General features: G+C 46.6%; 1 protein-coding gene across 1 annotated transcript in view; it reads left to right on the forward strand.

Annotated features, from left to right (window-relative positions):
* Positions 1-10,389, forward strand: part of Sned1 (sushi, nidogen and EGF like domains 1) — a 53,567-nt gene extending 43,178 nt beyond the window's left edge. The window contains 6 exon segments of the mRNA XM_027397656.2: positions 431-529; positions 3,324-3,440; positions 3,992-4,079; positions 9,756-9,823; positions 9,826-9,838; positions 10,353-10,389. Coding sequence (XP_027253457.1) covers positions 431-529; positions 3,324-3,440; positions 3,992-4,079; positions 9,756-9,823; positions 9,826-9,838; positions 10,353-10,389 — 422 coding nt within the window.

Below are 10,389 nucleotides of genomic sequence, written 5' to 3' on the forward strand. Positions count from 1 at the left end.
TATTAACCCATTTTTCTATTAAACTATGTATTGCCACGAGGCATGTTACTCTCTTCTGCAGCTTCTCTATGCCTCCTCTCCCCAGTGTTCTCTCTGGTCTCGTAGCCCTCCCTATACTTCCTGCCTGGCTACTGGCCAGTCAGGTTTTTTCTCATCAACCAATAAGAGAAACATATATACAGGAGGACATCCCCCATCAGGAAAGAGCCCCACACCTCAGCTGTGCAGCAATGAGGCCCCTTAGGAAGCAGCTCCAGAAAAGTAGAAAGCTTGTCTTTAGGGGTGGTGGGAATAAGACCCAGCCTCCACAGGTGTCCACAATGCTGGAGCCACAGTGCTCTTTGGCAGTGTGTAGGGTCAATGGGTGGGCCAGCAGGGTTGGGCCTAGGCATGAAGCAAGAACCATGTGGTCACCCTTAGCTTCTCCTAGAACCCACCACTCTGGCGCCACTCAAGAACACAGAGGAAGCTCCTGAGCAGGTCCGCCTGGCTCTCCAGCAATCCAAGAACATCAGCAAGGACACAGAAAGTAAGTCAAGTGTTGCGGGCGGGGGTGGGGGGTGGGGGGAGCCAACTATTCTTCAGAGTTACCATCGTGAGCAATTCCACAGAGGGAAGTTAGTAGGCACCGGCTCTGCCCAAAAGGCAAATGGGCACCCTATCTGGGTACAGTGCCTAAAATCCATATAGAAAGGCAAAAGACTCAGAATAGCAAGCCATTCTGAAAAGAGGAGACAGGTGGGGAGATCCATGTTCCTGATGTCAAAACACGCTACAGGTGAAATGTGACACCGTGTAAGGACAGACATGTGAATGACGGGGCAGGATGGAGAGTCTAGGAACAAACCCACGTATCTACCATAGACGGATTCTGCCAATGGGGCAGGCTCACCCCACAGGAAAACACGGTCTTCTCAACAAACAGTGACGGCACACTGCATGTCCACTCACACAGGATAAAGCTGGCTGCCACCTCACCCCACACCCACATTAACACAGGAGGGCCCAAGTGTTAGTAGCTAAAAACTGAAGGAAACGTAAGACCTTAGATCTGGAAGACGGTTTTTGGCTACACCACCGAAAGTATGAGAAAAAAAAAAAAGGTTAGTAAGGGTTCCATTGAAATTCAGAACTAATGTATTCAAAGGATACATTAAGAAACCCATGGAATGGGAAGAAATATTTCAAACCATATATCCCATAAGAAACTTGTATCTAAATTTGCAAAGAATTCCTTTCAATTAAAAGACAAATGACTCAGCTTAAAAATAGGCAAAAGATCTGAACAGATATTTCTCCAAGGAAGCTGCGCAACTTGCCAACACTATCATTTGTCAGGGAGCAGAAAACTAAAACCACAATGAGATGCTACCTCGTACCCACAAGGACAGGTTGAATAAAAAAAAAGTCAGATAATTATAACCAATGCTGAGATGTGGAGAAATCAGAACCCTCAGGCCACTGGGAATATAAAGCACTTGGGAGGGGGACAGACTAGTAGTTCCTCAAAATAAAACAAGAGTTACCATGTGACCCAGGGGTGTAGCCAGGAAAAATTAAAATGTGTTAAGTCTTCCATATGGCTATTCATGGAATCTTCATTAGTAGTCAACTAAGAGAAAAACAGCCAAGCATGACAGCTGACAATAGACTGTGACATATCCACTCAATAATGTCATCTGATCCTAAACAAGAAGGAGACTGTTACCTGGAGGAAACGTCACATGGTATAGTAAATGAGAGAATCCAGACACAACGGGCCACATGTAACAGGATTCCTTTTCATGGGAGTCTAGCACAGGGCTATCTATGGTGATGGGAAGCACTGGTGGCTCCTTGGGACAGAGATGGAGGTATAGGAAAGCCAGCTAAAAAGCGTGAGGCTTCTTTCTGAAGTGATTAAAGTATTCAAGAATTGACGATGAGGGGCTGGTGGGATACTCTCAGTGGGTAAAGTCACTTGCTGCCCGGCCTGACAATCTAAGCTCCATCTCCAGAACACACAGTGGAGAGAGCTGACTCACACAAGTCTGCTGACCTCCACGTGTGTGCCATGGCATATGGGTTCACACACATGCACGCATGTGACTTTTTAAAGATTGACTCTGGGGGCTGGAGAGACAGCTCAGTGGTTAAGAGCTCTGGTTGTTCTTGTTAAGTTCCCCTGTTAGGTTCCCAGCACCCACACAGCAGTAAACAGCCATCTCATCTGCTTCAGGGTATCCAGTGACCTCTGCTGGTCTCTGCGGGTACTGCATGAATATAGTGCACATACATGCAGGCAAAACACTGATAACACACAAAATAAAAACAAAATAAAATCCATAAACATTTTTAAGAATAAATAAAAATTGGCAGTGCATATCAGTGAGTATGCTAGAAAGCAAGAATATTTTATGATCTATACAACCTCAGTGAGGCTTCTTTTAAGAAATAAAAAGAATGGGGAGGGAAATGAGAATGTATTTTTCTTATGTTTAAAAATAAACCATACTAGTAAAGATGGCGAGTTGTCGGAGGGAGGGAGGAGCCGGCACGGGGAGTGGGCCATGAGTGGCTTCTCTGGATATATCTATCTTGTTTGGTAATTTTGACTCTAGAACCAAAAAATATTTATGAAACAAGCAGTCAACAGAAAAGGCTGGAAATGGAAGCAAATGGAGCCATTTGCTGTGGCATCTGCTTCATCCTGATGAGGCACTGCTGCTGTCTGAAATAATGCCATGTGTGCTGTAGGACAGCAATGGTCACATTCGTGTCCTGGGATTTTAAGTGTGGAGAAATACAAACACAAGACTAAGAAGTTAAAACCTCCTCTGTTTTTATCTTTGAACCGAAAATATTGACATAAACTCTATAACTTCATGCAGGGCTTCTCTATACAGCCCAGCTGGCCTCTTAACTGGTGACCCTCCTGCCTCAGCCTCCCAAGTGGGATTACAAGCATGAGCCACCATACCTGCCTTGCTTAGTTTGTTGTTGTTGTTGTTGTTGTTATTTTTTTAAGCCTAATGTCCTGTTTTTGATCACTGGAAAGGCCTTAGGCAGGACGGCTCAGGTGAACTGTCGGCTCCAGACATGTTTCCATGAATGCAGGGAAATGGCAATTCAAGACCAAGGTTATAGACTAAGCCCAGCATACATCACATAAAACGTCAAGAGTCAACAGGACTGTGTTCGCTGACCCAAAACGGTTCTCCAGTTTGAAACCAAGAACACTAACGACAGTTGTCCTGTGCACTGGGCTAGATCCTCAGGAGTTGCTGCCTGCAGTGCCGCAGCCTCCCTGAGCCCTGAAGCTGACACTGTCTTCCTGTTCCCAGGTGCCCCTGGTGGCTGTTCAGAAGGTGCCTGTCAGAATGGTGGCACCTGTGTGCCAGGTGCCAATGCCCACAGCTGTGACTGCAGGCCTGGGTTCAAAGGCAGACACTGTGAGCTTGGTGAGTCAGAGCTGGCTACTGGCCTCGGGGCAACTGTCACAATGACCTGGGACTTGGCCCTGGGATGCTGAGCATACAAATTGGCTATCCCCAAGGGCTTCCAATTTGTGAGATTGCAAGGCAGGGGCCCAAAAGAGCCCAGGTAGGAAGGGTGGTGGTTGAGGGGCCTCAGAGATAGACTGGGAACCACAAAAGACAGAGGGATGCGCAAAGCACTGGTTGAAAGGCACTGCCATAACAGAGCCTAGGAAGCCAGGAACAGGGGCGGTGATTGCAAGGCAACATTTTAGGAGCCAGATTTGGACTGGGGACCAAAAGTGTTGGGAGTTCCCACAAAGACACAAAATAACCCTGAAGCCACAGGAGCCTTAAGGAAAACCAGCCTGCAGACACGGGCCCCCCTGAGGCAAGGCCCCATGCCCAGAAAGTCACTGGCACAGATCCCCAGGCTCACACAGGCTGCAAGGCTCTTCCTCTGGCAAAGCTCTCTCTTGAGGGGCAGAAACAGCCTCCTCCTAAGGACTGGCCTTTCTTTCTCCTTTGTGCCATAGCCTGTGAAAAAGTGCCCCGTCCCTGCACGCGGCTGTTCTCTGAGACGAAGTCATTTCCTGTTTGGGAAGGAGATGTCTGCCACCATGTGTAAGTCAGCTCTGCCTCTACCTTTGTGCTTTGGTGTGGGTGTCCTTATTGCCTGAGGAGGGACGGAGGCTGCAGACACTGGCTTTGACCACTTCCGTCTAAACTATCTGCCCACCCCACGAAGCTCAGGAACTGACTGTAGAGAGCACAGGCTAACTCCCATGGACGGAAGCCCCCATAATTCCAGGACCTGACTCTCCTCCTTCCCTTAAAACTCAGAAATCAAACAGCACATGAGAACGTCAGCCCCAGCTCTATTATTAACCCAGCATGATGTATCTGTGGGCAAATCACTCCTGCCTCAGTTTCTCCACATGGTCTAGGGAGGAAGGACTGCTTATCTCATCTCTTGAGACCCTACTTGCTATAGCGTGTGATGATTCTGGGTCACTGTGTCTGAGGCCTGTTGTTCCAGGCACTCAGGGAGCCAGACTCTGGTGCTCTAGATAAGGATAGCCATAGCGAGAGCATATCTGCAGAAGATATCAGGAAGTGCCCGGAAAAGAAAGGAGAGGTAAAAGCATGAGGTGAGGAGAGCCAGGAACGGAGAGCACAGGAGTAGGCTTCGTGGGAGAGGGACACTGAACAGACATGGAGGAGGTGGGGATATCAGAGAGAGAAGAATGTTCCAGACATCAGATATTTGTGTCATAAAGTCCTGCATCAGGTTGTGCCCAATACGTCTGAGGAACAAGAGAGGCCAGCAGAGCAGAGCATGTGACAGCAGAAGAAAGGGGTCCCTCAGATGGACTGTGGCTTTTGCTCCTCATGAACTGCAGAGATCCTGAAGGGCTCTGTACAGAAGGTGACATGTGACCACAGTGTTCAAGCCACTCTAGATGCTCCTTGAAGGAGGAGGAGGACGCAGATGGACGAATGGAGGGGAAATGACAGAAAGCGTAGCCAAGCTTGATGCAAAGCCAGGCTTAGACAGGAATAGGTAAAATGTCCTCACCAGTGTGGGTCTGGGGAAGCAGCCTTGACAACAATGGCAGTCTGATGTTAGTGTGCACCAATGTAATCCTCTAGCTTCCGGCCATTCTGGTTATAGCAGAGCCTGCTAGATGCCCCTGCTGTGTGAGAAGTCCTTCACTCACCCAGTTTTCTAGCCTGTTCTTGTAACCTATATACATCTTTGAAGAGACTCCCCTGTGGCTAGCATATAGGTGGGTCTTACTCATATTCAGTCTGACCTGTCGTGTGTTTAGATCGTTTTACAATTGTCATAATGGGTGGTGTGGCTGGGTTTAAATCTACAGACTGATTTCTATTTGTGCCATCTGATCCTTCTTGCCTTTTCCGCTTTTCTGGCTAAGTTTGGATTACTGGCTCACAGGTTATACTTGTTTTGTTTTGTCAGTAATCACCCCAGGATTACGATGCACATGTTCAGGCTGTCTCCATTTACCTTGAGTTACTTGATTCCAACTGCAGTCATAGTTGCAGTTTTGAATCGTCATCAGACTTCCTTACATTTACAGCAGTAAGTGCCACAGCACTGCCAGCCATTTACTGTTATTCAATGCTGAAGGTCTTGCTTTTCCAACACTCATCATCCCTGTGTGTAATCTAAGATCCCAGCAGGCATCAGTTTCCTTGCCTGGAGAAAACTTAACTGCAACATGTCTGAAGACTCAGATGATGGTGCTCTGCTCTCATTTGTCTGAAAAGTTTTTTCTAAGTCTCACTTTGGGCATAAATATTTGCTAAATATAGGATTATTGGTTGACAGTTATGATTCTTGTTTCATCACTTTGGGTTAGAGTTATCATTGTGACAACATACTTGGCATAAACAATGTAAAGGCAGGGTTTATTTTGGCTCACAGTTACAAAATCAGTCCATGATGGTGGAGGTCAAGGTGAAGAGGAAGAGCTCAGGGCATGGCAGAGAATACTTGTGCTTCTTGACTTTCTCCTTTAGCCACTTGAATTGTGTGCAGGTCCCAGTCTGTGGGATGGTGCCAGCCACGTCATGACAGCCTGCTTAGTGCTGTCTGCAAACACCCCCAGATACAACTAAAGGTGCTGCTTACCACCCTGTGTGCCTCTCGGTGCCATCGAGTTGACAAGATTGGTCCTGTCACCACTCCTTTGTCTTCTCCACCCCTGTGGCTCCTTTTCTATTTCCTCTTTATAGCTGTTTCTGGCCAACTCGATCTTGTGTTTTGGTTTGGATATTGTGTATTTTTATTCCCTGGAATATTTATGTATTTAGGTATGTATTTATTTATTTGCTTACTTTTTATTTTGAGATAGAGTCTCTCTTTTGTAGTCCTGCCTGTCCTGGAACTCACTAATGTAGACCAGGCTGACCTCAAACTAACAGAGATCTACCTGCCTCTGCCTTCCGACTGCTAGAATTAAAGGTGTGCAACACCACACCCAGCCTTCTCTCCAATTTGTTAATCTTGTATTTCTGGGGTTTTAGCTCTTGTCAAATCTGGGCCATTGTTCATAGCTTCTTTGTTCCTCCATTTCTCTTCTCTCCTCCTAGAGCTCAATTATGAATATATTTGACTAATGCTGTCCCTTGGTCACTCTAGGTCTTTCCATTGTTTTAAAGCATTGTAAATATATCTATGCTTCCTGTTGGGTAGCTCATATTGCTGTTCAATCCCACATATCTTTTCTCTTGTGTCATCTAGTTTATTATTAATCCAATTCTACAGATTCAATTTCAGATACTTATTGATGATTGTTTGATTAGCTTTTGGGGTTTTGTTGTCAATTTTTTTCAGTCTTAAGATTAAACCCAAGTCTGCTCAGCAAGTGCCATGCCACTGAGCAACAGCGCAGCACAGACACTGTCTTAACATTGCTATAAATTCTGTTTAATCTTTCTCTGATCAGCCATTTCTACCTTCATTTTGCTGATATTCTCTTCTAGCTTGCTAAACATGGGACAACAGAGAGCAGATGCTTTAAGGTTTTCTTCTCACTTTCGAATTGTTAGTTTGCTCCACGTTATGTAGCCTATGTGGCTCTTGTATTTGTTTTGGGGGCATTTTTGGTTTTTGGTTCTTATGATACTTCAAATGTCATAATTTATCAGATGCTGAACAATATAAATTACATATTACTGGATGGTAGATTTGTTTGAATTCTTTTCAAGAAAGGTATTTTTGTTGTTTTCTGCAGGGCAGGCTTTGATTAGAGTTTGGTCCTTTGGAGAATTTAAAATGGCCAATTTCACTCCCTTCTGTGGCATGGCCTTCCTGGAGTCAAACAAGATCTTGCCACTCTTGGTTTGGGTCTGGCCTAGCTGCTCAAGACTCTAGCACTGTGTGTTCACGGTTCGACTTTCATCACCGATTTCCAGACTGCTCCCCATGGAGCTGTCTCCACTCCAGAACACCCCCTCCACAAGCTCCAGCTGGACCTCTGCCTCTCCACTCCAGCCTGTGTCCTCAACACTGTGACCACTGCTCACCCTCAACACAGTGACCACTCAACACAGTGACCACTGCTCACTCTCAACACAGTGACCACTCAACACAGTGACCACCCAACACTGTAACCACTCAACACTGTGACCACTCAACACTGTGACCACTGCTCACTCTCAACACAGTAACCACTCAACACTGTGACCACTCAACACAGTGACCACTGCCCACTCTCAACACAGTGACCACTCAACACTGTGACCACTGCTCACTCTCAACACAGTGACCACTCAACACAGTGACCACTCAACACAGTGACCACCCAACACTGTAACCACTCAACACTGTGACCACTCAACACTGTGACCACTCAACACTGTGACCACTGCCCACTCTCAACACAGTGACCACTCAACACTGTGACCACTCAACACAGTGACCACTCAACACAGTGACCACTCAACACTGTGACCACTGCTCACTCTCAACACAGTGACCACTCAACACTGTGACCACTCAACACAGTGACCACTCAACACAGTGACCACTCAACACAGTGACCACTCAACACAGTGACCACTCAATACAGTGACCACTCAACACTGTGACCACTGCTCACCCTCAACACAGTGACCACTCAACACAGTGACCACTCAACACTGTGACCACTGCTCACTCTCAACACAGTGACCACTCAACACAGTGACCACTCAACACTGTGACCACTGCTCACTCTCAACACAGTGACCACTCAACACTGTGACCACTCACTGCCCACTCTCAACACTGTGACCACTCACCACAGTGACCACTCAACACTGTGACCACTCAACACTGTGACCACTCACTGCCCACTCTCAACACTGTGACCACTGCCCACTCTCAACAAGGGCTCCAGGCTGAATGGCAGTACCCTCTCATGTCTCCCTCTTCTCAGGACCTGGCAGTTTTCCGTGGGCTATCTTCTAGTTTCTGAAAACAGTTCTCCCTCTACCTCCTCCGGTTCCCTAGTAGCTGAAGCTCGAAGCTAATTCCAGCTCCTCCATTCCCTCACAGCTAGAAGTCCTCCGAATGTCTTCCCACACTAGCACAAGCACAAGTTTTTCTCCCAGATCCCTGGTTTTCTTTTCAATGGGTCAGACATAGAATTTCTAATGGGCCCAAACCCATTCTCATTCCTACTGAATGGTGTGAGAAGATCTCTGGGTATGTCCCACTACTCAAGAAACCGAGACTTGGAAGTTAAAGAGGTTTGCTAGCACAGGCTGATTAATAAATGGGATGGGCAGGCGTCATGAGGCATCCTGGTCCACACTGCCTGTCTTTGAGGCTTACAGTCCAGACTTCATGACTGTCTTCTTGAAACACTCATCAAACAGAAGAGCTGCGTGTCCCAATTTGCTTTCTACTGCTGTGACAAAGAACATAACCAAAAGCAACTTGGGGAGGAAAGTGTGTATCTTACACTTCACAGTGTATTATCAGGGAAAGTCAAGGCCAGAACATCAGCAGGACAGAAGCATGGAGTCAGGAACTAAAGACCAGTGCTGCTTATTGGCTTGCTCCTCATGGCTCACTCAGCATGCTTTCTTATGCCACCAGGACCACCTGTCCAAGGGTTATACCAGCCACCGTAGCCTGGCCCCTCCCACATCAATCATTAATCAAGAAAAGGTTCCCACACACTTGTCTATAGGCTAGTCGTCTAGAGGCATTTCTTCAATTAAAGTTCCCTCTTCCCATATGAGCATATCTTGTGTCAAGCTAACCAAAACAACAAAAAACAAACAAACAAACAAACAAACAAAAAACACTAAACCGAATGGGGCGTTGGTGGCGCACACCTTTAATCCCAGCACTCAGGAAGCAGAGGCAGGCAGATCTCTGTGAGTTCAAGGTCAGCCTGGTCTACAGAGAAACCCTGTCTCAAAAAAAAAAAAAAAACCACTAACCAGCACACAGAGTCAGACCTCCCCAAGGTCTCAGGCCAAGTGGCCTGCCTGCAGTAATGTCCTGTCACTAAAATTTCAATGGTGTCTTTCAACACCATGATTTTGCCAGCATTCATGAAACTGTACCCTGAAATGGATGCTTTTTTATGCATTCTGTACTCAGTAAAATTAAGTTACTGGACTTTTATGTTAAACTTTACATACACCCCCAGTAACACTGTATTCAGAAAATAGTGGTTTCCCTCTGTCCATATGTATGCTGCACAGCCTAGATGAAACCCTTAGACATCTCTCTGCCCCAGTGTTTGGCCTCACAGAGTTTTCTTTTGACAATAGGTATAAGAAAGTCTACAAAGTTCACCAGGACATTTGTTTTAAAGAGCGCTGTGAGAGCACAAGCCTCAAGAAACCCCAAACAGGTATATCGTGGGGCCAGGCCGTATCCCGCTTGCCATTCGTTCTGTGGTGGATGGGTAAGGGCAGCGATGGGGTTGGCTCAAGCTAGGCTGTAGCACAGAGAATCACATGTTACTGACAGGTCCAAGTGTGTATGCAAGTCTTAGAAACACTCTTATGTTTCATCTGCTCACACCCAGCCTTTCCCCCAGTTTGAGGCGGTCACAGGAATCGTTGCTGTTTAGGATCTTACTGAAAGCCATCCTCACAATGAGGATCCACCCTGGGGTGTGTTCCCCGTGGACCAACTGAAGCCACAAGCAGTCACCATGAGTGTCTCCCAGAGCACCTCCTCCTTCCTTCCACCCTCTTCCCACAATGCCCTCAGCTGGTGTATGCCCCCGGGTCGCCTCTGGACCCTGTCAGTGTGTGTGGGCTTGGCTGGGTTATGTGTGAGGAACAGATAAGGTTGACAGAGGTAGGGTTTAAGGTACACGAGATTCTTTTTCGACAAACCTGTTTTCTTAATTATTTCAGGAAACAAAGTGACAGTCAAACAATGAAGAAATCTTAA

The sequence above is a fragment of the Cricetulus griseus genome, chromosome 2 (assembly GCF_003668045.3).
Source record: "Cricetulus griseus strain 17A/GY chromosome 2, alternate assembly CriGri-PICRH-1.0, whole genome shotgun sequence".
NCBI lineage: Eukaryota > Metazoa > Chordata > Mammalia > Rodentia > Cricetidae > Cricetulus > Cricetulus griseus.